Source organism: Ursus americanus, chromosome 23 (genome assembly GCF_024610735.1).
Source record: "Ursus americanus isolate L20-20 chromosome 23, mUrsAme1.1.p, whole genome shotgun sequence".
NCBI lineage: Eukaryota > Metazoa > Chordata > Mammalia > Carnivora > Ursidae > Ursus > Ursus americanus.
In genome coordinates, this window is record NC_142149.1 from 34,213,552 (window position 1) to 34,241,103 (window position 27,552).

The window sequence follows — 27,552 nt, forward strand, 5'->3', positions numbered from 1 at the left end:
GTCACACTTGCTCCTTTCTTTCTTTTTTTTTTTTTTTAAGATTTTATTTATTCATTTGACAGAGATAGAGACAGCCAGCGAGAGAGGGAACACAAGCAGGGGGAGTGGGAGAGGAAGAAGCAGGCTCATAGCGGAGGAGCCTGATGTGGGGCTCGATCCCATAATGCCGGGATCACGCCCTGAGCCGAAGGCAGACGCTTAACCGCTGTGCCATCCAGGCGCCCCTGAGTATTCTATTTTAAATGACAACCTTCATCTCAGCACTTTCTGTCTCCTTTCTCCACAGTTTTTCTCCACAGAACTTGTTACCAATGGATTTACCATTATTTTACTTACTTCATTGTCTTTCTTTTTCCACTAAAACATAAATTTCATAAGACCAGGAATTTTTCTTTGTCCACTTCCATATCTTCAGGACCTAGGATGATGCCTGCTACATTCCAGGCACTTTGAACTTGTTGAAGGAGTGAATGAATGACAGATTTCTTACTTGGTCCTTAAAGACTGCCATCCCCCAAGGCTTCCCTCCCACCCCCACTCCTTTATTTTGGGCTCTCCCTATTCTCAGTTCCCATAACATACTATATTTGTCTTGATCATAGTATTTCCTAGAGCCTTTAAAAATAATTCATCTTTGTATTCCCTAGGGTTTAGTACAGTCCCTTGCACACAGAAAATGCTTAATAAATTTTAAAAATGAACTATTTGCAACATTCATACCAAATGTTGGGGCAGTGAGATGTTAGATAGACATGAGTGAGAAACTGCTCAACTTCCTCTGTTTTTATATGAATTTCCTTCCTTTTTCAAAGAAACCCAGATTTGATTCCACCCCACCCCCAGAATGCCAGTAAGTGAATATAATTGCCAAAAAAATTTTGGCCAAATGCTATTTTATAGCTTTCAAATCCTTTTGGAAGAAAATATTGGGATTTTAAAAAATCTTACTTGTTGGATCAGGACCACCAAGCAAAAAGTCTTACCTAAATCTAGATCACAACTCAAAGACTGCATAGCTAGCTTCACCTACCGACTTTTTTTGAAGACTAATGATTTACCCCAACCTCACTCCCACTGTGAATGTCAGAGGTTTTGAATTACACCACAATTACTAGCTATTAAATACCTATGTGCAGGCAGGTACGTCTCTGCATCAGAAGTTTTGATTAACACACTTGATTTTTCAGAGCAGTTTTAGGTGCACAGCAAAATTGAGCAGAAAGTACAGAGATTTCCCATATAATCCCTGTCTCCACGCATGCATAGCCTTTCCCATCAAAATAATAGTTATCAATTGAAAGGAAGCCTGGAGTGAAGAAAGGGAGGACAATTAGACAAATAGCAAATTGGTAGTTCAGTAAAAGGTGGAAAACAGAATAGAAGCATTGTATTAATAGCCAGGTGAGAAAAAAACTCAGTCGGACCTAAAAATAAAAAAGATTTGAGCTGGCAAGAGAATGTACGTTTCAAGAGATAATAAGATCATAGAATTGAAGAACTGGATAAAGCCTGATGGAACTTAAAGCCTTCGTCTACTAGACAAAAAAATCAAAGTCTAAGGTATACAGCTAGAGTTGGCATTTCTCAAATACCTAACAAAGCATATTAGTATGATAAGCTGGACTTCAGATGACCTGACAAAGCTATTTAGAATCTAGAAACTGAAATAAGGCATATCTTATCTGTTCAGAACTGATTCTGTATTATTCTATGTTTTAACCGCTGATTAGAATTCAATTAATGCACTTATTCTTAAACTTGTAGTTCCTATTTTGCTGGAAAAGACTGGCCTAAGGGTAAAAAGCAGTTGCCATGTTAGAAGGAATAAGGTCAGACGAGGACTAAAATGAAGCTGCTTGATTTTTCAGGAGCTGCCAACAACAACAACAACAACAGCAGCAGCAGCAGCAGCAGCAGCAGCAGCAGCAGCAGCAGCAGCAGCTACTGGTGAAACTGTCCATAATACCCATTCCCTAACCTTTTAAACTATTAATTTGAAAGAGACATAAATACAACCTCATTGCAGTTGGGGTGGAGGAGGGCAATTTGGAGTATTATAAAAGAGTAAACATTTACTCATAGGTTCAGTGGCTAGTGCAAATTGCTTGCCAAGCATGGATTGTGGTAAGACCGAAAAAGACGCCTTCTAAAGAAGGTCTAAGTTAAAGGCCCTCACTTTGAATGTTTTACTTCTTTCCCATTCTTTGTTTTAGCTTATGTATATTGTGAGTCAGAAGCTCTTAGGGAATGGGCCCTGTTGAAATTTTGCTAATTTTAGGCACCTTTTTAAGAAGGATAAACACCTTTATCCTTTTTGGAAGAAAGGAGAAACACCTTTAAATGCAGAGGAGAGAATAACATCTCTTCAGTCATTCTTAAAATATTTTGTCCAGGTTTAAAATGAAAATGAATTTCATGTCTAGAAAAGCAGGGATTCAGTTGTGTGTTGGTAGGATTTGTGATTGGTAGAGGGTAATGACAAGAATCAGTTTAAATTGATATTAATGTTAGCAAGGTGAGAGGAAATTGGCTTTCTCAGGTACTCTTGATTAGAATGTAAATCGATCCAAATCTTTCTAGCAATTTGGCAACATCTACTATTAAAACTTAAAAGCCGCATAGTCTTAGATTCTGCAATTCAACTTCTGGAAATTCTGTCTACGGATATACTCACATTTGTAAAGAGGATATATGTACTAGGATGTTAATTGCAACAATGTTTGTGACATTGAAACCCTTGAAACTAATGTTCATCAACAGGTGATTGATTATACATTAAATACACAAAACTGGCATATTATGTATGTTAAAAAGAATAAGGTAGATCTATAAGCTGACATGAAAAGAAGTTTGAGCTATACTACTGAGTGAAAAAGAAATTGCAGATCAGTATGTAGACTATGAAAAAGGTGTATAGGGGGTATAGTTAAAGAAAACTGAAAGGATACACACCCCTAGGGAATGAGACTGTATGACTTTTACTTTATATACACGTTTTTTTTACTGGTGGAAAACATTTTTTACATAGAATATATATTATTTTCATTAAAAATAAAGTGTTTAAAGTTACATTTTCATTTACTCTAAAATACATATATTTTTAAAATATAACACAGTGACCACATCCTCATATTTTGTCCTTAGAAGGCAAAACAAGTACATAATATTCAGAAAAACACCCAATTCTCTTATTGTAGAGTCACGTTTCATACAGTGTGGGCCTCATTTTGTGGCAATCAAGTTATACATGAATTAGGTGCTGTTGCATACCTTCTTTATTGTATTGACCTCCCTATGACATAAGCCTCTTTGGTAAGTTCTAAAGTGACTCTGCCCTATTCCTACATTATTTCTCTGGGAGTACAAGCTGAGCAACACTGTCATTTAGATTGCTCAACTGGAAGCAGAAATTACATGCCAATCTCCCATGCTTTAAATCTTCATATGGACAACTCTTTCACAGGCATGTAATTATAGTTAAAACAATGGTTCCCCAAGTGCAACCTAATGCTTAAAGTCAGGTGGCTGGCCAACTCTTCACTGGATTAAGTGAAATATAATGAAAGTGAACAAACTAAATGATTAATAGAATTCCTTTCAGCATGACAAGTAGACTTCAGATTTTCTACATTATCAAACTTAAGTACTGTGTCAATTTTAAGTTATAGAAGGATGTTTACCATTTGACTGCCTGATACTGTGTAATACAAACCAAAAGGCAGGTTTTAATCCCAGTTTAACATTTAGAATTCCCATCAGACATAACTATCTGCTTCACTGCCTTCAATAGTATGCTTAACTTAATTCAGACAAAGGAGAAATACTATTTCTTAGTTTGGTATTTCAAGTCACAATTTTGAGAAGTGTTTTTATTTTTTTTTTAAGATTTTATTTATTTGACAGAGAGAGAGAGCCAGTGAGAGAGGGAACACAAGCAGGGGGAGTGGGAGAGGAAGAAGCAGGCTCGCAGTGGAGCAGGGAGCCCGATGCGGGGCTCCATCCCAGGACCCTGGGATCATGACCTGAGCCTAAGGCAGACGCTTAATGACTGAAGCACCCAGGAGTCCCATCAAGAAGTGTTTAATCCATGGTAAACTCTGTGATGGGATGAAAATTTTTATGGCCCTATGGGAATGCAGGCCTGAAACCAAGGAGGAAATTTTAAAAGTTCCTGTATGTTAGTACTGCTCTCTTTCATTACAAAGTTTATAATCTATTCTTTCCTCAGTATTTCATAATAATTTACTACTTCATGTGATAGATTAAGTTCAACTCTAGTCCCACCTTTCAAGTGGGGCAAGTAGTACAAAGAGCTAAAACAATTTGCTTCCAACTCCACTGCAAATCAAATGGGTAGATGATCACTGAGGTCTATCTTTTGTACATCAAGGTTGCCTTTAGGTATTGATTATTTGGGACAGTAATAATGCTCAGGTATGTTGCAGTTGGCCTCTTGAGGGTCTTTTCCCCTACAGCTGAGCCCTTAAGATTCCCTTCCCATTAATTATCTAACTGCAGGCTGAAGACGACAGAGTTGTTTTGTCTGGAGACTTCTGTCTATACCAAACTAATGATCTGGAAATTAAAGGCTTTGAAGTATGTTCCCAACCCCCTTATTCATGGCCTTTTAGTAATGCAAGTAATCTGATGTCTTAACATTAACTGCCTCACGGTGAACTGGAAAGGGCAGCACAGTGACTAATGCCACGCTGCTGATCTGGTCTGCCAGGAAGGGTGAGTAGAGAAACAAGAGTATTGCCTTCTTTCTCTAGCAGGGCATATTATAATCTGTTGGCTTTAGGAACTAAAATCCTTTTGCTGGCTCTGAATTACCTAACTGGCACCTCCTGTCTAATCTAATCCAAATGGTTATTTTTCAAAGTTATTTCCTTATCCAAAAGCTTTACACGGTGACTTTGAGGGTGAAGACTAACAGAAACAAATTGAATAGACTTAAAAAGCGAGGAATTGAATAATATATGACTGTATATAGAATACAACTGTATATTGTATATATATGTGCAAAATACATACATTGTGTGTATATACAAGACACACACACACACACACACACACACACACACGGTTGACTTTTGAACAAGAGGGTCAGGGGCACCAATCCTCCTGTATAGGCAAAAATCCTTGTATAACTCCCCCAAAACTTTACTACTGTTGATTAACCAGAGATTTGCCAATAACGTAAACAGTTAACACATACATTGGATGCTATATGTTTTATATACTGTATTCTTATAATAAGCTAGAGGAAAGAAAATGTTAAGAAAACCATAGGGAAAATACATTTACAGTATTACACTGTATTTATGGAAAAAATTCACATACAAGAGGACCCCCCGGCAGTTCAAATCTGTGTTCAACCATCAATTACACCACATCTATTCATCTGTCCATTGATGGACACTGGGGTTATTTCTGCATTTCGGCTATTGGGAATAATGTTCCATAAATATGGGTATATAGATACAGATATGTGTGTGTGTGTCCCTGCATTCAATTCTTTTGGGTATATACTTACAAGTGGAGTCCTGGGTCATATAACAAATCTGGGGAATTCTGACACATGCTACAACAGAGACAAACCTTGAGGACATTATGCTAAGTCAAATAAACTATAGACAGGAAAGGAGAAATACCATATGATTCCACTCATGAGGTACATAAAAATGGTAAATTCTGTTAGTATTTTACAATAAAAAAAATTTTTTTTTGAAAGCAAGGGCCTCCGTTGTCAATCTTGAAAGCCTCACATCTCTGGTGGGGAGCAATTCTTGGAGAGAAGCGAGTTAAGCCTTTGCACAGTAGCTTCCAGAGATTCTATACAAGAGGCAGGCTCAGAGCGGGAGGTGGGCTTGCGGACGTGAAAGGAAATCTAGAGTCAAGTGGGGTGTAGGGGGGAAACGGGATAACGTGAAAAGGAAGACATTCTAAACTTTTCACAAGGTTCATTTTCCTTAGGGATCTCCCACCAGGATTAAGAATCGTTTCGTCACAGGAAATCCTTGAGAGTCTCTTTACTTTCACAACTCCCTCCCAGCCAAAAATTTCCATAACGTTGGAGTTTTTACCCTTCCGGCCCCTTCCTCTCACTGCTCCCCTCAGACTCCGGTTCCCTAAGATTCGACCTAAGATAGGGCCTGTCCAAGGACTGACCAACCGCCAGTTGCTCCGGCCCCGCCCTTTAGACGCTAGAACGGGTGGGCGGGAGCCACGGCCCCGAGCGCCCCGGAAGTCGCCTCCTCAGGTGGGCGGAGGCTCGCGGGCCTTGCGGCTTCGGATTGGCGGGAAGCTGCGGGATGACGCGCTACGCGCGGGATCCGGCCCCTCCCCTACGCTCCTGCGCGCGGAGAGCGTGGGGCGGGGCGGAGTGTGTGGCCCCTGGCGGCCATTACCCGGAACAATCCCCGGCCTCGGGTCAGGTGACCCTCGGCGGGGCCGGCGGGAGGGGGGAGGGGGAGGGAAGAGGGCGTGAGGAGGAAAGGGAAGGGAGGAGAGAGGAGAAGGGCGGAGTAGGAGGGAGGGGAAGGGGGCGGGGTGGGATCGGGTCACGTGATTCGGCATGGAGGCGGTGGCGGCGGCCGGGAGGAGCTGCCGGGGCAGAAGCCGCACTTGTTAGTGTGGGGGGAGGAGGGGGCTGGGGGACGCCGACACCGTCACCCAGGGACGCCGAGTCGTGGGCGGGAGGGGGGGGGGTGGGGGCGAGATCAGGCTCCGACCCCCGGCCGAGGGGATGAGGGGAGCATGGGCGCCAAGGAGTCACGGATCGGATTCCTCAGCTACGAGGAGGCGCTGAGGAGAGGTGAGGGGGGAGGGGTCTGGGCGAGCTGCGGGGGAGGCCAGCGACGGGCTGCCCCGAGGGTGGGTGACCGGGGAAGGGGAGGAGAGGTTGAGGGCGTGGGGCGCCAGAGGCGGAAGGGAAAGGAGGCCAGCGATGGGGAATATTATTGGGGAGAAGGGTCGGGTGGGAGCAGTGTTTGGGAATTGGGACCGTATGGAAGGGGGAGCAGCTTTCCCAGAGAGAGGGGTATCTGGTGCTGGTAGGGAAATGCCCGTGCTCTTTGGTGGCGTTGTTATCCTGGATGTGTCCAGGGAAGTCCTCTCCCCCTTTTCTTGGGTGGCACCAGCCCTTCCAGCCCCCCTCATCCTTTACTGCCATTTTCTCATATCACTCCTTCATAAAACCCGACAACATCCTGAGCTCGTACCCAACAGCCTTGGTTGGAAGGGAGAGGGGAGGCGGATGCAAAGCCCTCTTCTCCTTTTGCTGCTGGAAGCCCCTTCCAATTGTAGAGTCTCCGCCTTTTCCGAGGGCCTTTGCTAGTCTCTAGGGGGCTTTCATCATGCACTTCGGCCACCCCCTCACCCTCTGAGCGACTGACATTGATAAGAACGACCTGAAATTAAGTTGTATTTGAGGTGAGATGAGACTGGACAGCTGGTGTTGCCACAAGACCTTGTCTTAGGTTTCATCTCCTTAGACGTTGGCCAGAGCCTTACATTGCACTTGATCCCCAGTTCTTACCCCCTCCTCCCCGTAAAATGGCATTCGGAAATCCAGCATTCTGATATTGTGTTATAGCTCCCTTTAGAGACCGGCCTTGCTGCCAGTCCTAGCCTGCTGCTTATTGGCTCTGATGCACAGTGTGTTGTTAACAGCCCCAACCCCCTACCACTTACTCTGATACCGCTGCCCGTGATCACTAAAGCACACGCTAACTGGAAGTGTCTGTGGCACAGTTTATGGCCGGAATGTGACTTAATTTTTCATGACTGGGATTTGAGTATATGTGTGTGTGTATGTATGTATGCTTGTATATCTTTTCGACATTTAATGGATTTTCTTGGTAAGAAGTGAAACATTTAAAGCAGGTTGGATGCTTGGCATTATTAACAGGTTTCTAAGTCAAGAAACCAGCCATGCTCCAGTTGATGGTGTCAGTGGTTAAGGATACAAAATAAAAATTGGATTAAAAGACAGGTATTCAAAATGAGGATTTAGTAGTGAACTCTGTTCGTATGTAGGAACAAAAAATAAATTCAGAGGGACATCACGGGAAAATATATACAGAATTTAGGTGTATTCATTGTGGCCTGGCCAGAATAACAAAAATATGCTTTTTCTGTCTTTTTTCTACCGAACAGTGTAATGATTGTTCTTATGGACAGTCTCGCTTGAACTTTTTTCTCAATATGAGAAATATTCCAAATTCTTGATGTGTTTCCAGCTCTAGTAGGCTAGTCATTTCCGGGATGCTGTTGAGCCTGACAGGTCTGGCCTCAATTAGGCAGTGGCTTACATGGCATGAAAGAGGACATCAGTCAGATTGGTTTACAGCTTCATGGTTCAGAAGTGTTCAGTTTCTTTAAGTTTGAGGGTGATGTAGCTTGCATTAAAGGAATTCTAAAATTTAACTTTTATTAAACTCTACCTTGCTTATGCTCATATCGAACTAAGATTTTAGTACCTTTGTGAATATAAATGAAATTAATAGTTGATGCATTTTAAACTGATTTGATTGGAGGTCTTTGTTCAGTTTATTATGAAGTGTTTGCCTGTTGAATTTTAAAATGAATATTTGAAGAGGTAGCAAAAATATTTGTTAAAACCTTTTTAAACTATTCCTTGAATAAATTCATGTTTTATTAGTTTTGCTTCAGAGGAAAGTAAAAGCAAAAGAGAGAAACATGTTGATAAATAGTATTTCTAAATGTAAACCAGGAGCTTTTTTAAAAAAGTGGGTAATTCTTTTGAACATTCCGTTTACTGTAGTAAATGTTAGACTTTATTTTTAAAGATTTTTATTCATTTATTTGAGAGAGCATGCCCACGAGCGGGGGTGGGGGTAGGGGCAGAGGGAGAGGGAGAAGCAGACTCCCCACTGAGCAGGACCCTGAGATCATGACCCAAGCTGAAGACAGATGCTTAACCAACTAAGCCGCCCAGGTGCCCCAAGTGTTAGATATTACTATAAAACTTCTTTATTTTTTAAGATTTTATTTATTTATTAGAGCGTGAGAGAGCATGAGAGGGGGACGGAGCAGAGGGAGGGGGAGAAGCAGACTTCCCGCTGAGCGGGGAGTCTGAGTCAGGGCTCCATCACTGGACCCTGGGATCACGACCTGAGCCAAAGGCAGAGGCTTAACCGACTGACCCACCCAAGTGCTTTTACTACAGAATTTCTTTTACTAAGATGATAGAAGGAATTTATAAAGCTTTTGATAGAGCTAAAAAATGTTTTGGGAACTTTCGAGGGGCACGTCAAAAAGCTAAAAAATGGTTTGGGAACTTTTTTTTTTTTTTAAAGATTTTATTTATTTATTCGACAGAGATAGAGACAGCCAGCGAGAGAGGGAACACAAGCAGGGGGAGTGGGAGAGGAAAAAGCAGGCTCATAGCGGAGGAGCCTGATGTGGGGCTCGATCCCGTAACGCCGGGATCAGGCCCTGAGCCAAAGGCAGACGCCCAACTGCTGTGCCACCCAGGCGCCCCTGGTTTGGTAGCTTTTGAGGGGTATGTGAAGAATCTGAATAGGTACTGAAACCTCTCTCCGTAAAGTCTTCCTTGTAAGGTGATTGGGGGTGGAGGGTAGGGAGAGGATTGGAAAAACGAGCTGTAGGTTACATGAATCACTATATAAGTAAAAAGCAAGCTTGATAAACTACTGAAGTACCTACCCGCTTGGCTTTAGTTAAAATTATTGAGCAGTAAATAATGCCTAACTGTAATTAGGTAATATTAAAAAAAAATAGCCAACTATATATTGCTGCAAACAAACATGGCATTGCAGGCAGTTTATCTTCTAAAATGGGGTCTTGGAAATGGAGTGTTATGTTAATGACTGATAAGGCTCACGGACCTAAGTGAAGGCCAGTCTAGTGACTTCTTATTTACATTGCAGAAGCTCTAGGAATTAGGAAGATTGATTTTGCATGCTGTTTTAGCTAGACTGTATGTCAGTTATGTAAACATTAATAGTTTTCTGAAAGCATACCTTAAAAAATTTTAAGGTAGATGTATTAATGGTAGCTTTTATTTTTGGCCTCTTTATATCTATCTAGTCTTGAATAGAACACAAATAGGCTGTTCCTTGAAGGCTTGACCCTTGTTTAGATTGCATGTATTTTCTGAAGTGTGTCTCCTGTATTTCATGGATACTGAGAATTTAGCAGCTATGTTCATCTCTCTTCACTTCCTCTTGCATCCAAGTTTGTGGCTTGTGTATTCCTAAAAATATATTCTAAATGCTTGGAACATAGCATTAGAAAAAACATTGAATGAAAGATGAATTGCAGTTTAGAGTATTTCAGAACTCCAAGAAACCTTAAAAATCTCCAGTTCTTTATTCTCTCTTCCCTCTCCTCTCTCCTTTTCATCTTTCTGGAAACAGAATTATAAGGCTTCCCCCCTCCCCCCCAAGAATTGGCTGAATTAAAATTGTCCTTAGCTTTTAAACTGTGTTAATAAAATAAAGTGGGTGAATTTCTTCTAATCCCTTTAAGGAGAATTTGGCACTTATGGTAGACTAAGTAGTTGGGTGATGAAATATTTCATGTCAGAAATTATGCTGTGGTTTCACGTTTTTGAGTGCTCCTTTGCTCATTCATTCAGCAAATTTTTACCGAGCGCTGCCTGTGACTTAAGCACTGAAGAAACAGAGATAACTAAGACCCTCTCTAGGAATATGTAGGCTGGTCAGTTCACTGAAGTGTATATACTCTCAAGGTGTATGAAGGACAGTGCAGGGGAGGTGGAAATAAAATACTAAAACTTTTTAAAGTTCTATTTTGTGTATGTTTGATAATGGACAATATTTTCAAAAAGTAGTATATATGTATATTATTTATGAATGATTAACATATAGTATGTTAAATGCTGCAGTGCTATAAAAGGAAGTGCTATGGGGATGTAGAGTGTGTGTTGGTATATTGGCCTGAAAGTACCTAACACTGCTCATTTCATAGTATGTGCTCAATAGTTGTGTGTTAGAAAAGAATTTAATTTCCTTATCTCTTAAAGGTTGTTGTCTTTGCTAGTGGAATAATTAAGTGTATAATAGTTGAAGATTCCAGTACTTTGCATTTTGCTTATTATCCACCAGCCCTCATACGCTCTAAAACATTGACTCCCCAACCAAGATTTTATTCACCAAGTTTCAGAGTATTAATATTAAAATTTCACTGATATTATACTGTCTATGATGTAACGTTAGCTGGTTTAGCATAATATATCATTGTATAAATGAAAATTTAATTTCACACTCGTTACCTTCTGGGATGCGCTATTCTCTCTTACTAAAGCACTTATTTGCCTTTATCTGAATTTATTAAATTTACCAGTGAGCTCTCTGGCATTAGGGTGGGATTACAGGTTTTGGTTAAGCCATTTGCAAGTATACCTAACCAGCTGTTATATGTAAAGGAGAAAAATGGGGCAGTTTTAAGTTAGTCTGCTTATATGTAGTCACCTAAGTAATTACACAGGTGCTGTTCTTCATAATCTTCAGTTCGACACTCCATTTGGAGTGTCCATGACAAAGAGGAGATAAATACACCAATGAACCCTGGATTTGGGGAGGATGAGCAGAATGAGGTGACATCACTTGATGGTTAATGGCCTCCCCATTTACCAAACTGGACAGCTGTTGTTTGTTTTTTCTTGTTCATTGTTTGTCTTTGTGCTTGGGTAGAGAGACTTCACAGTGACAGCATTCAGGGTTGCCTTCCAGAAAGATGTGTAAGTACCTAGAACTGAGAATGTGGTGACCTGCTAATCGTGAGGTGTTTTCTCAGGAGAAAGAAGATTTTTGGCACTTGATTATATGGTAGATCACAGGAAAAGTTAGAGAAGTGATTATTACTCTTGCTGTGACTGTAGGAAATCTGTTTTTGGATTTGAAGTACTAGAGATTAATGCTGAGAGCTGGATTAGAAGCTTTGATGTTAAACAGCTGCACAGGTGTAGGGATTTTATTTATGAATTAAAAGTTGGTGGTTTGATTTGGGACAACATGGTTAGACCTAGAGGGTATTATGCTAAACGAAACAAGTCAGACAAAGGCAAATACCATATGATTTCATTTATATGGAACCTAAAAAACAAAACAAATGAATAAACCAACAGCAACAAAGAGCAACAAGCTCATAAATATAGAGAACAAATTAGTGGTTGCCAGAGAGGAGGAGGGTGGGGGAATGGGTGAAATAGGTAAAGGAGATTAAGAGGTACAAACTCCAGTTATAAAATAATTAAGTCACGGGGATGGAAGGTACAGCACAGAGAATATAGTCAATAATATTGTAATAACTTTGTATGGTGGCAGATGCTAACTATACTAGTCATGGTGAGCATTTTGTAACGTATATAACTGTCAAATCAACTAAAACTTAATATTGTATGTCACCTATACTGCAATTAAAAAAATGATTGATGGTCTGAGAATGGTATCGAGAAGACTTCAAACTCAGAGTTCTTTTCATACCATATCCAGAAAGCATGGCTTCTCTGTTCAGGGCTGTTTATGCTTCTGCTTTTACCCTTTGGGCTTCATGATAAATGTGTTTAAATTAAGCCAGTCTAAGGGTACCTGGCTGGCTCAGTCTTAGGACCATTGACTCTTGATGTTGGGGTTGTGAGTTCCAAGCCCATGCTGAGTGTAGATTGCTTAAGTAAATAAATAAACAAAATCTGCTTTTTAAAAAATTAATAAATTGAGCCACTCCACCTCTTTCTTTATGTTAATAAATTCTCTTGTTCCTCTTATATAATAGTAAAGATCTCTTGGAAGTCAAAGGTGCATAGTTAATTACTGACAAAAGCCTGATAAAACTAGTAGTTCTAGATTTACTGTTAAAGTCAGAGACCTATCCATTAGAAGACCTCTAGCTATTCAAAACTGAAGGCCTTCCTTTAACACCCTTCTGATTTAGGGATTTAGTGTTCATTAACATAAGGCTCTTTTTATTTCAGGGAAATCTCAAGTTTATCACTATCTTGTAAACAAGGTTCAGAAAAATTGATATATCAAGACCTTGCTATAACATGGTTCTTGGAGTCCTTGATACTGGACTGCATTAAAGGAAAACTGCTAAAATGAAGTTTTCCAGGGGCACCTGGGTGGCTTAGTCAGTTACAGGTCTGCCTTTGGCTCAGGTCCTGATCCTGGGGTTTGGGGATTGAGCCCTGCATCTGGCCCTCTGCTCAGTGGGGAGCCTGCTTCTCCCTCTTTCTCTGCCTGCTGCTCCCCCTGCTTGTACTCTTTCTCCCCCCCCCCCGTCAAATAATAAATAAAATCTTTAAAAAATAATAAAATGAAGTTTTACAGAGAAGTTCTCCAGCTTCTCTTTCATTTCCTTAAAGAAGTTAGATTGTTTCAGCATTGTAGCCCTTGAGGGAAGAGCCTTTTAAGGTTTGCTGTGGTTTCTTGCCTTTTTCTAATGACTCATGAAAGACTGAAGATATTCTATTATGAAAAGGACCCTTTTATCAAAGTAGTCCTCCCCTAGTCTTTTTTTTTCACCATAGTAAATGGTACCACTATTGTAACATAGTTGCTAAAACCAAGAGTCGATAGACTTTCTCATTTCATCCTTTTCCTTTGGCCATCTGACCTATCTTCTTATCCCCAGTTTGAGTTTGTCATTTAGTCCTGTTAGTTTGGTGTCCATTCCAGTCTGTTAACTTCTCTTCGTCTCACTGCTACTACTCTAGTTCCAGCTGCCATCATCTCTCGCTAAGATACTATGCAGTGGTTTTCTGGTTTCACACACAGCCAGTGTAATCCTAAAATTCAAATCAGATCCTGTTACTCCTTTCCTCTCAGTCTGGAAAGGATGCCTACAAATTTTCACAGGTCTGGCTCATTGTTCATACCTGAAGTATGAGCTCTGATGGCCCCAGTGAGGCCTTCTCTTACTATCTTCTATGAAGTAGTCTGTCAGTATTGCACTGTTCTGTGTGGTTCATTCATAGCCTTTATCATAATATATAATTAACATGTTTTTTTGTCAGACGTGATGATGAATCTCCAGTGCCACGACAGGTATATTTTAAGTGCTAAGTAAATAGTGGATGGTTCGGTGAATGTATAAATGTAATAAATGATAGAAGATTTGGAGAACTTGCATAATGTTTGTAAGGTTGGAGGGTAAAGGATTGAGTACTGATAGGGATTGAGTAAACTCAGCGATGTATTGATCTCAAGATTTCTTTAATCAACTTAGAAAAACGTGCTAAACGTTTTGAATGATAGTTAAAAATGTTAAGAACCTTAAGTACGGTATATAATTTTGTCTGCTCAGATATTTAAGTTTAGATACCTAATTAAATTCCTGAGTAGACATTAAGAGACTAGTATGGCATTAAGTATTATGTTCATGAACACTTGAGAATGTCTTTTGGTAAAATACAATATTTAATAATTTTGCTCATGAAATGATTTATTTTTACACAATGATTTTCATGTACTTTTCATCTCTGATGACAAGTAGCATCCTACTGCCAAATGTAAGGTTAGAGTTGCAAACTTTTTTGCTTAAAATGTTGTATAGTGTTACTTTGGAAGCCGAGAATGAAATCCATGTCAACATAGAGTGCTCTCATTGTTTCTAAATAGTCCATGTGATTTACAAATAAATTTTAGGGGCACCTGGCTGGCTCAGGTGGTAGAACAGGTGACTCTTGAACTCCGGGTTGTGAGCTTGAGCCCCACATTGGGCATAGAACGCACTAAAAAAATTAAAAATAAATAAATAAAATTTTACGTATTGGGTTTTTTTTGGCCCAGGGTTCTTTTTGTCTTATATTCCATGGCTAATGCTCCTCCCTCCCACCTTCATTTCTTAGTCTTTTAGTTTTAATTTTTATCACAGTGATATATGTGCATAATTTAGAATCAAATAGTTCTACAGGGTTTGTTAGGAAAATAGTACTGTTTTCCTCTCTCCCTTGCCAGTTTTCCTCTACTTGCCAATACTTTTAATATTTTAAATTTATTAATTTGGTCTTTACATTATGTCTCCAAATAATACATGCATAGCGATACGTTTTTTTCCATTGAAGGAATATTTATTGGCATTCCGCTATTAAAGATTGGGGTTTAGCTCTTTATTTCACTACTACCTGTCCTCCAAATACACACATGTGCTCCTTCTATAGTCCCATTTCCTCATTTTGGTGTGTGTGTGTGTGTATATATATATATATATATTTTTTTTTTTTTTTTAAGATTTTATTTATTTGTCTGTCAGAGAGAGAGCGAGCGCGAACACAAGCAGGGGGAGCAGCAGGCAGAGGCAGAGGGAGAAGCAGGCTCCACACTGAGCAAGGAGCCCGGGATCATGACCTGAGCCGAAGGCAGACACACTTAACCGACTGAGCCATCCAGGCACCCTGCTATATATATTTTAAAATTTTGGTTAGATCATTGTTCAGTAATTACATAATTAGGTCTTTATAAATGCTTTTTCACAGCTAAGTGGTTTAATACAGTAGGATTACTTTTTCTTTCCTGTATACTTGATTTCCTCCTAAATATTTCCTGTAATAATTGCTTTCTATTTTATTTGCTTAGGTTTCTGTTTACTGTAAGTCAACCCCCAAAGTTCCTACCAGTTGTTAAATCTATCCATATGTGTGTTTTTAGTTTAGTTTAGTTTTTAAGAGAGATCTTATTTGAGAGAGAGAGCATGAGCCGGGAGGAGGGAGAAGCATGGGGCTTGATCCCGGGATGTGAAGGCAGACACGCTTTAGCTCTTTATTTCACTGCTGTCTGTCCTCCAGATACACGCATTTGCTCCTTCGATACTCCCATTTCCTCATCTTGTTATATGTTTTGTTTTGTTTTAAGATTTTATTTATTTGTTGGAGAGAGAGAGACAAACAGGGGGAGCAGCAGGCAGAGGCAGAGGGAGAAGTATGCTCCCCGCTGAGCAAGGAGCCCATTGTGGGACTCGATCCCAGTACCCTGGGATCATGACCTGAGCTGAAGGCAGATGCTTAACCGACTGAGCCACCCAGGTGCCCCAACTCTATCCATATGTTAATACACATCAGATGTTAACTCAGTTCATTATATTGGAAAGTTTTCTTGGAGTCTTTTGGCCTGCTTCAATCTATACCTATTGCCCTTGTACTTGAACCATAGTTGCCATCCTCGGATTTTCTTTCACCATTATCATGGAGATTTCCTTCACTGTTCTGTGTTGAAGCCCATGTTTCTGTATCCCTTGTTTCCTCTTTCTTGACTTACTGTGTTATTTTAGTGGAGCTCATCCTTTAGTAGCTTCCTGAAGAAGGGTGCATGGGAGGTAAAGCTTTGAGACCTTTATTTTTGAGCTGGTGCCTTCTTACCTTAAATTAATTCTTGTATCTCTCTTCTTCTCTTCAGTTTCCAGGAGGCTCTCTATGGTTTTTTTTGTTTTTTGGTTTTTTTTTTTTTTTTTTTTTTTTTTTTACCAAGTAATTATTCTGAAGTTCCTTTTTAGTAATTCTTATACTTGATCTCTGGTCATGTGGGTCTTAATTTAAGCCTTAGGGCAGATTCATTGCATGGTCAGTTAGAAACTGGAGTAGGAGGAAGACATTGTCCTAGAATGTAGTTTTCCTGATCATGTACCACTAGATTCTAAAACACCCTGACAGTGGGGGCATGTCTGTTTTGTTCATTGCTATATTTCTAGCAACTGCATGTTTTTTGTGCTATGTTAGCTACTCAGTACATGTTTATAGAATGACTGAATTGCATATCAAAGCAGTCTTTTCTAAAAACCAGATTATACTTTTAGAGAAAAGTTGGTTCAGGATAAATGTTTGTGTGCTCATGGGTATATGCCCTGAGGCTTAAAACTCGTATTTTTATATCTGTGTACATAGATTTAAATGTATCTTTTGCCTTTAAAAGTTGTTAGTTGTATTACAATGTTATTGTGTCATTTTTGGCTCTGCTTTAAAGTTGGTTCTGGAATCTGTTGGTGAGCAGCTGAGGTAGGAAGCTGTGGTGGGATTAGAACAGTTGTTTGATTAATAAATTTGGTTTAGAGATTCTTTAGTTTAAGCAAGCATCCATAAATGAAATCTTTCACTGTGTGGAGTTTTATAGATCAGAAGTTATTCTTTGTCAGATGCTGAGGTAAGAATACCTCTTTACATCTAGTTATGGAAGGACAAGAAATTGTTCATTCTTTATAGGTTTAGAGGTATAGTAAGGAGTAATTATTGAATGGTGGAAGCATTTTTTTATTGTTACATCACTGGTACCATATAGATATAAATTGAGCTTGACAGAAGATTGCCAGGTGAATATATTTAATTGACTGAGCCACCCAGGTGCCCGTCAAGCAAATATATTTAAATAATGAAAGAAATAGGATATCAGTTGAATGAACACTTGGCAGTAAATAACATCTTATAGAAAAATGCTTCATTTTGAGTGGAGCGTACTTTTTTATATTATTTCAGCAGAGTTCCAAACTAAATGTAACTTATTTTTCCACAGATCTGCTTACATATTGCATGTGTTTGGTTTACCCATGGGCCCAAGCCAGAAACGTGGTTATCGGTTGAGGCTCTTTGTTTTCTCTGTTCACATTTAATTGATCAAAGTGTCCCTTTGGTGCTACCTTTATTATCTTTTGTTTCTTCTCCATCTTCAAAGTCATTGCCTAGATAAGGCCTTCATCTGTCCTCTGGACTATTATTAGTCTGCTACCTTTTCAATCCATTCTTCATATTTCCACCAGAATAACCTTTCTGAAATATACATCTGTTCATTTTATTCAGATGCTCATCAGTGGAAGAAGGTACCCAACACCCTGTGATTTGAAGTTGGTCTTTAGTGTGGGAAGCCCTGGTAGTTTCTGTGTTTTGGCCCCTGCCCGAACACTCTGTGCCTTTTAAATGTTGCTTCCAGATCTTGGAATGCCTTCCTTTATTACTTAACACTCACTGAAGTGCACAATGATGCTGTATAGCTTGATGAAATTTTAGCTATGTACCCAAGCAGCCACCATGCAAAACCAAGATAGAGAACATTTCCAGCACTCCTATAGGCTCTCTCTTGCCCTCTCCAGGTTGATACTGTCCCTCAGAGGTAACCATTTTTCTGACTTCTGTTCCTGTAGATTAGTTTCACCTATTTTTGAGTCTTCTATAAATAAAATCGTAGAATATTTACTTTTTATGTGTGTGCTTGGTGAACTCATTTTTTTTAATGAGATGTGAACTCATTTTTAAGACCAAATTTTATTTATTTTTTATTTTTAAAGATTTTATTTATTTATTTGACAGAGAGACAGCTAACGAGAGAGGGAACACAAGCTCGGGGAGTGGGAGAGGAAGAAGCAGGGAGCCCGATATGGGGCTTGATCTCAGGACCCTGGGATCATGCCCTGAGCCGAAGGCAGACGCTTAACGACTGAGCCACGTAGGCGCCCCTAAGACCATATTTTAAGGCTTTTCTTCATGAAGTAAATTCCTGAAAAGATTACTAGGATCTTGAAATTAGGGCAATTGTATTATTTTTATTTCCAGAAGCTGGTGTAGTGGCTGGCATGGAGTACATGCTTATTGATGAATTGACGTGCATCCTGATCCCTGAACTGTCTGCTTCACTGGATCCTCATCCATCAAAACTAAGCCCAGGCATCAAGTCCTCTCAGTACTCTTCCCTGATATCACTCCTACTTTTCCTCCCCCTTTCTGCTGTAACACACTTTCATCGTACTGGTTATCCCACTGCATTATAGCTGATAGTTTAATTGGCTGTGTGTTTTATGTGAGTTCTGAAATCCTAGAGAATCTGGGACCTAGAAGGTAATTGGCAGGGCTTATTAAAATGTTGATTGAATGAATAGGACAACTTAGTGCCCTTTGAATAGATAGAAAGCTGACAGAATAAAACTAATAGTGATAATCTGGTAAATTGTATTTTTACAGGGTAAATTATAGTTGTTTCATGACGTTTATACAAATATTCCAAATGTTCCAGGAATAGAAACATTTAAAATTTAGGTTAAAAAGAATACCTGCTGACCCTAAGCTGAAGTTACCTGAATCCATGAAGCACTTGGTAGAAAATATGAAGGAAAAAGGAAACACAATCTCATATGCAATGACTTGTAGATTTGTAATTTGTTATAATTAGCAGCTTTGATTAAATTTAGTACTGACATTTTGCAGGTGAGCCTTGATTTGATTGGTTTTGAGACAAATTTTTCATAAATAGCAAATACTTATTGGTGTGAATAGGAAAACATGGTAAAATCCTGGCAAAATTCCATGCAATTTTTTCAAATAACGTAATTTAGTATGTACTTCTACTTGCTTTTTCTTTTTCAGAGAGTGCCCATGGGCACGTGAGGCGGGGTGGGGAGTGGGGAAGGGGCAGAGGGAGAGAGAGAGAATCCCAAGCAGGCCCATGCCCAGTATGGAACCCGATGTGGGGCTTGATCACAACCCACAGACCTGAGCCAAAATCAAGAGTCAGATGCTTAACTGACTGAGCCATCCAGGTGCCCTTCTACTTTAAATTTTTTAATATCTAAAATGTGGGCCAATTGGTTTGTTCTTTTCATTTTGTATTTCTGTGATTTCTCTTATGTGGAGTGACTTTTTCTCTACCTTCATCTATTCTAATTTTATATCGTACAAAGTGTTGAGCAGGCAAAATGAAGCTAGATGATGAAGGGTTCATTTTCATTTGATTTTACTCATCTTTCTGGACTTCTAGATTTTGCCTACATCTTCTCTGGGACATTCCTGGACTATAGAGCACCTATCTCCTTTGAATTCCTATGACTCTTAATTTGTATCCTTGGTATTTGAATATTTTTTACATACATATGGTATTGTTTTATGTGTATTAATTTAATTTCCCCACTCGATTTTAAGTTTCTTGAGGAGAAATCTTTTTTTTTTTAAACCACTTTGCATTGTTTTAAGTACAAATAGGTGTTCAGCATATGCTTGATGATGGAGAGAACCAGATGGTTAGTCAGTTGGTGCCTTTATATAATTGTGGTGTGTTGCTTTTTAAAATCAAGTTATCTTATTAAGTATTCTTTTAACTTTCATTTTCATGTTTTTTTCTGAGTGTTTAACATGTGGCTCATATCTCAAACTCCCAATTTGCAAGTTTATAGGAATGTGACTGAAAGTTAAAATTATAGGTCCAAGAGAACTGCATGACATGGCAGTTCTATATATGCTAGAAGAATTTATTAGAAGTTAGACAGTTGTAGGTTGGAAAGGAGTTTAGGAGACTTTTGCTTATCTTACATATTTGCGTCAGTTTGAGGGTTTGACAATGCACCCAAGATGATGACTACTTACCAGTATCTCTTGTGATTTTAGTATTGACAAATAAGTAAATATGCTTTTTATCATATGTATGAGAGAGAAAGCAAAAATTGCACTAAGTTGTGATTTCTGATTGTGATAGGAGTATCACCTTATGATCAGTATTTTATTTTCAACCATATGTGTTAGGATTGTTGTAAGGGACTTACGAAATATTTCATGTGAATTTTTGTCTGATCTTCACAAGCTTAGGTACATACATAGTTTTATTTTCTGGCTTTAGCAGTTTATTATTGTGGTTAAATTATATATAAGGTGAAATTTATTGTTCGAACTATTTTATTTTATTTTCCTTAAGATTTTACTTTTAAGTAATCTCCATACCCAGCATGGGGCTTGAACTCACAACCCTGAGATCATGAGTTGCATGCTCCACTGACTGAGCCAGCCAGGCGTCCCTGAACCATTTTAAATTGTATAATGCAGTGTCATTAAGTACATTCATAATATTATGCAGTCATCACCAATATTCGTTTCCAGAACTCGTCATCCCAAACAGAAATTGTGTAGTCCCTAAACGACTCCCCATTTTCCCTTCCCCCCAGTCCCCGGTAACCTCCATTCTACTTTTTTCTTTGAATTTGCCTATTTTAGGTACCTCATATAAGTAGAATCATGCAATATTTATCCTTTCGTGTCTTTTTTCATTTAGCGTAATGTTTTCAAGGTTCATCCATGTTGTAGCATGTAGCAGAATTTCATTCCTTCTTCTGGCTGAATACTGTGTATATGCTACATTTTGTTTATTCATTCATCTGTTAATGGACATTTAGATTGTTCTCACCTTTTTGCTATTGTGAATAATGCTGCTATGAATATTGACGTACAAAGATCCGAGTCCCTGCTTTCAGTTCTTTTAAATCTATACCTAGGAGTAGAACTGCTGGGTCATATGGTAACTTGATGTTTAACAGTTTGAGGAACTACCAAGCTGTTTTCCAAAGTGGCTGCACTATTTTACACTACTCCCTGTCATGTATGAGGGTTTCGATTTTTCCACATCCTTGACTACACTTGTTATCTTTGTTATTTAAGCCATCCTAGTGGTTGTGAAATAGTATCTCATTGTAGTTTTGATTTTTGTTTCTTTAATGGCTAGTGATGTTGAGCATGTTTTCCTATGCTCTATTATATAGAAGTTATGTTTACACTATACTGTAGTCTGTTAAGTGTGAAATAGCATTATGTCTAAAAAAGCAATATATGTACCTTAGTTTAAAAAATACTTTATTATTGGGGCGCCTGGGTGGCACAGCGGTTAAAGCGTCTGCCTTCGGTTCAGGGCGTGATCCCGGCGTTACGGGATCGAGCCCCACGTCAGGCTCCTCCGCTATGAGCCTGTTTCTTCCTCTCCCACTCCCCCTGCTTGTGTTCCCTCTCTCGCTGGCTGTCTCTATCTCTGTCAAATAAATAAATAAAATCTTTAAAAAAAAAAAATCTTAATAAAAAAAATACTTTATTATTTATGTTTTTTTATTTTATTTTATTTTATTTTTATTTATTTATTTTTTAAAGATTTTATTTATTTATTTGACAGAGAGAGACAGCCAGCGAGAGAGGGAATACAAGCAGGGGGAGTGGGAGAGGAAGAAGCAGGCTCCCAGTGGAGGAGCCTGATGTGGGGCTCGATCCCATAATGCCGGGATCACGCCCTGAGCCGAAGGCAGACGCTCAACGACTGCACCACCCAGGCGCCCCTATTTATTTGTTTTTTAAAGATTTATTTATTTTAGAGAGAGTGTGTGTGTGCATATGTGTTCAAGTGAGTGGGGGAGGGGCAGAGGGAGAGACTCTTCTTGCAGACTCCCTGCTGAGTATGGAGCCTGGCATGGGGCTCGTTCCCATGACCCCTGAAATCATGACCTGAGCTAAAACCAAGAGTCAGATGCTTAACCAACTAAGCCATCCTGTTGCCCCCAAAACACTTTATTTAAAAAAAATGCTAACCATCTCCGAGCTTTCAGTGAGTTGGAATCTTTTTGCTGGTGGAGGGTCTTGCCTTGGTGTTGATTGCTACTGGCTGTTCAAGGTTGTGGTTGCTAAAAGTTGGGGTGGGTATGGCAATTTCTTAAAATAAGACTGCAGTGAAGTTTGCTGCATTGATTGATTCTTCCTTTCGCAAACAGTTTCTCTGTAGCATGTGATGCTGTTTGATAGCATTTTACTTCCAGTAGAACTTTCAAAATTGGAAGTCAGTCTTCTCAAACCCTGCTGCTGCTTTATCAACTAAGTTTATATTCTAAATCCTTTGTTGTCATTTCAACAATCTTTTTTATAGTTTATTATTATTTTTTAAAATAATCTCTCCAGCCAGTGTGGGGCTCGAACTCATGACCCCGAAATCAAGAATTGCATGCTCTTCTGACTGAGCCAGCCAAGCACCCCTCAACAGTCTTCACAGCATCTTTATGAGGAGTGTATTCCATCTCAAGAAACCACTTTCTTTGCTCATTAATAAAAATTAACTCCTCAACTGTTAAACTTTTATCATGAGATTGCAGTAATTCAGTTACATCTTCAGGCTCCACTTCTGATTCTAGTTCTCTTGCTATTTCCACCACATCTGCAGTTTCTCCACTGAACTCTTGAACCCCTCAGAGTCATCCATGAAGGTTGGAATCAGCTTTTCCCAAACTCCTGTTAATATTGATATTTGACCCATTCCCGTGAATCACAGATGTTCTTAATGGCATCTAGAATGGTGAATCCTTTCCAGAAGGTTTTCAATTTTCTTTGCCCAGATCCATCAGAGGAATCACTTTCTGTGGCAGCTATAGTCTTACAAAATTTATTTCTTTTTTTCTTTAATTTATTTCTTTTTTTAGAGAGAGCGAGAGCATGAGCGGGGAGGGGCAGAGGGAGAGAGAGAATCTTTTTTTTTTTTTTAAGATTTTATTTATTTATTTGACAGAGATAGAGACAGCCAGCGAGAGAGGGAACACAAGCAGGGGGAGTGGGAGAGGAAGAAGCAGGCTTATAGCTGAGGAGCCTGATGTGGGGCTCGATCCCATAACACTGGGATCACGCCCTGAGCTGAAGGCAGACGCTTAACGACTGTGCCACCCAGGCGCCCCGAGAGAGAGAATCTTAAGCAGGCTCCATGCCCAGCATGCAGAGCCCCCGACGTGGGGCTTGATCTTAGGATCCTGAGATGATGGCCTGAGTCAAAGTCAGGAGTCGGATGCTTAACCAACTGAGCCACTTAGGCGCCCCTGTTTTTTATTTTTTAAAGTAAACTCTCCCTCCAGCATGGGGCTTCAACTCATGATGCCAAGATCAGGCGCCCCATGAAATGTATTTCTTAAAGAAAAAGATTTGAAAGTTGAAATTACTTCTTGATATGTGGGCTGCAGAATGAATGTTGTGTTACCAGGCATGGAAGCAACATTAATCTCCTCCATCTCCATCAGCGCTCTTAGGTGACCAGGTGCATTATCAGTGAACATCCATATTTTGAGAAGAATCTTTTTTTCTGAGCAAAAGATCTCAGCAGTGGGCTTAAAATATTCAGTAAATCATGTTGTAAACAGATGTGTTGTCATCCAGGCTTTGTTCCATTTTACAGCACAGGCAGTGGATTTAGCATTAATTCTTAAGGACCCTGGGTATTTCAGAATGGTAAAATAGCATTGACTTCAGCTTAAAGTCCCCACCTGTATTAGACCCTAACAAGAGAGGCAGTCTGTCTTTTGAAGCTTTGAAGCCAGGCATTGACTTCTCCTCTTCAGCTATGAAAGTCTTAGGTGACCTCTTTTTTCAGTATGTTTCATCTACATTGAAAATCTTGTTTGGTGTAGCCACCTTCATTAATTATCTTGGCTAGATCTTCTGGATGACTTGTGGCAGCTTCTACATCAGCACTTGCTGTGTCACCTTGCACTTTTATGGTAGGGAGACCGCTTCTTTCCTTAAACCTCATGAACCAACATCTGCTAGCTTCAGTCTTTCTTCTTCTACAGCTTCTTTACCTCTCTCAGCCTTTATAGAATTGAAGAGAATTAGAGCCTTACTCTGGATTAGACTTTGGTTTAAGGGAATGTTTTGACTGGTTTGATCTTTCCAGACCATTAAAACTTTCTCTGTATCAGCAATAAGACTGTTTCACGTTCTTGTCATTTGTGTGTTCACTAGAATAGTGCTTTTAACTTTTCATTTGCATTCACCATTTGGCTAACTGGCGCAAGAGGCCTGTCTTTTGGCCTGTTTTAGCTTTTGACATGCCTTTCAAGATTAATCACTAAACTTAATCACTTCTAGTTTTTGACTTAAAGTGAGACATGTGGGGCTCTTCCTTTCACCTGAACACTTGAGGCTACTGTAGGGTTATTGGCCTAATTTCAGTACTGTTTCTCAGGGAATAGGGAGACCCAAGGAGAGGGAGAAGGACCAGGGAGTGGCCAGCTGATGGAGTAGTCAGAATGTACACAACATTTATCAGTTAAGTTTGCTGTCTTATATGGGCAGGGTTCGTGGTGCCCCAAAATAATTACAATAGTAACATCAAGGATCACTGATCATTGAGCACCGTAACAAATATGTAATAATGAAAGAGTTTGAAATATTCCGAGAATTACCAAGTGTGACACAGAGACATGAAATGAGCAAATGCTGTTGAAAAAATGGTACCAGTAGAGTTGCCAAAAACCTTCAATTTGTAAAAAAAAACCCACAGTATCTGCAAAGTGCAGAAAAGTGAGGCACAATAAAATGAGGTCATGCTTGTATTCTGGATAGTAATTCCTTATCAGGTGATTTGCAGTTATTTTCTCCCATTCTGTGGGGGTGTTTTTCATGTTCTTGATAGGGTCTTTTAATGCTCAGAAGTTTTTAATTTTCATGATATCAGGTAGTTTTGAATTTAATGTTTTTGATTGTGCAGAGATAAAACCACAAAGCTCTGAAAGATTGACCTCATAGTTGCAGAAAACCACAATAGAAAGAACCCTACTTCCTGTATCCAACAGACCCTCTCCTCCCCAAATAAAGAGAATCCTTTAGAAATAATTTTCCAAATAATCCACACAGCTCATGGATAAATAAAAGGCAAACAGTTCGTAAAAGCAGTGCTGTGTATAATGAAAGCAGAGGGGAGCCAGCTTTATTATCGAATCTTAGCCAGGGTGGAAAGTCAGGCTATTCTTTGAGGACCATTGAAAAGGTCGACCTCTATTACTGCAAACACATAACAAATGGTAGCAGGTAGTCTCTTCCTTAAGAACGAGAATTGCCTGTGTCTTCATGAATTCTAAACATTGAACCTTTGTTAACCCAAGTACCGTAGAGGCCTAAGGCTTATGTGTTATATATGCTATGGGAGTAGAGACATTTTATGATTGCTACTTAGTGATGCAAATGACATTTATATGTTTTAAAGTCTTTTGTTTTAGTAGGCACTCTTTTAAAGAAAGGTCTGCCTGTGTTTTTTCAACTTACTGTCTGGGGGCAGGTTCTTAAAAGTTAATATATCTTAATGGACATATATAGATTAATAGGTGAGTTTAAGGGGGTGATAAATACTGTCTGTGAGAGGTTTCTTTTTAGCTATGTAATCCCTTAGATGTAGTCCTTTGCATATCAAAATTTTATTACAGCAGTGTTCTGTGCATTTTTAATAGAGGTTGTCAGTCATTTATCTAATAATTCTTCCAGAAGTTTTTATCTGTTGGCAGTGGCTTTTTGTAACTTCATATATTGGAAAAACTTACTCTAGACTGGAGGCTGTGATATGCTATGTTAGTCTGAAAAATTTTTTTCCATTTTTGAACATTGTTTAACTGGCTCTAATTGATTATTAATACTTTAATGTTGTGTTAAACATTAATACCATTATCGATATATTGTAACTTAGTGCAGTTATAGTTAGGGTACTCCAAGGAAGAAATTAAATTTCTTCATCTTTTAGAAGTTGTTACTTTTCATAAAATAAAAAAAGTATAGTTGGCAAAAAATTAAATGATAGTAAAAATGCAGTGCATATTCTGATTTATTGTTTTCCAATTACACACATTGAAAGATATGAATTATCCTGTCTTACCATATTAGTTTAGAAAAATTAAAAATGACATGTCAAGTTCATATTTACTTTTTTCACTTTGCTGTTGAAATTTTTGTCATTCTGTCATTTTGTGCTACGTCTCAGGGCACCTGGGTGGCTCAGTCGGTTAAGCGTGTGCCTTTGGCCCAGGTCATGATCTCAGGGTCTTGGGATTGAGCCCTGCGTTGGGCTCTCTGCTCAGCGGGGAACCTGCTTCTCCCTCTGACTACTTATGTTCTCTCTGTCAAATAAATAAAGTCTTTAAAAAAAAAAGAATTTACATCTCAACTCTGACTGGCATTTTAGACTTAACTTCTGTAGCTTTCTGTCAGATTGCCTCTACCAAATCGATGCTCTAAAGGTAATCCTAACTCTGGCTTTATCCATGAAATATACTCAGCTCTACTACATTTATTTATTTACTTATTTCTGCTACATTTAAAAATAGGAAAAGGAGAAACAGTGTTAACCAAAGAAATAACTTAGTCTGTGTTATTCATACACTTCATGGATTTGTGTATATGTTTATGGTCCTAGAATGCAAATTCTGGCATTGTGTTATGTAATTTACAGTTCATTGTAGATGTTCCTTTAAATGCCCAATGATAATATTTACGTAGTATGGTATAATTTAAAATATCAGAACTAGTGTTTTATTTCTTTGTAGAAAATCCTATCAAGAGTAGTTTCAAGCTTGATCTCCTGGGAAATCACGACCTGAGCCAAAACCAAGAGTCCTCTGCTTAACGGACTGAGCCACCCAGGCGCCCCAAAAGAGATGATGTTTTAACTCAAATTTTAAAAGAGGATTGGTTGTTCAGGTGCCATTGCAAGAAGGAGGTTGATATTCGTAGAGGAGGGAGCATTGTAAGCAAAGGCAGATAGGAATGTCAGCTAACAACCAAACAGCATCTTTGTAAAATTTGTTTAAAAATTATAAAGCAATATAACATTACTGAGAGATTGGTTGGGAAACGGAGAAAATTCCACTAATGATCCTGTCACCTAACACAGCTAACTATTTGCTTTTATTCCTTTTTCTCATAAATGCTTTATATTTTCATGTTGTTTTAATCATAACATACCTGGGATTTTGTATCTTGCTTTTTCTGAGTTGTCTATTTTTATCAGTGTTATACATTCATAT

At 39.0% G+C, this 27,552-nt stretch overlaps 1 protein-coding gene across 2 annotated transcripts in view; it reads left to right on the top strand.

Moving 5' to 3' along the window:
* The first annotated feature begins 6,591 nt into the window (after nt 1–6,591).
* Nucleotides 6,592–27,552, top strand: part of USP32 (ubiquitin specific peptidase 32) — a 198,892-nt gene continuing 177,931 nt past the window's right edge. For both annotated transcript variants that reach the window (XM_045773463.2, XM_045773464.2), the window contains exon 1: nt 6,592–6,817. In XM_045773463.2, the coding sequence (XP_045629419.2) occupies nt 6,760–6,817 (58 nt within the window). In that variant the 5' untranslated portion in view covers nt 6,592–6,759. The remainder of the gene's footprint in view (nt 6,818–27,552) is intronic.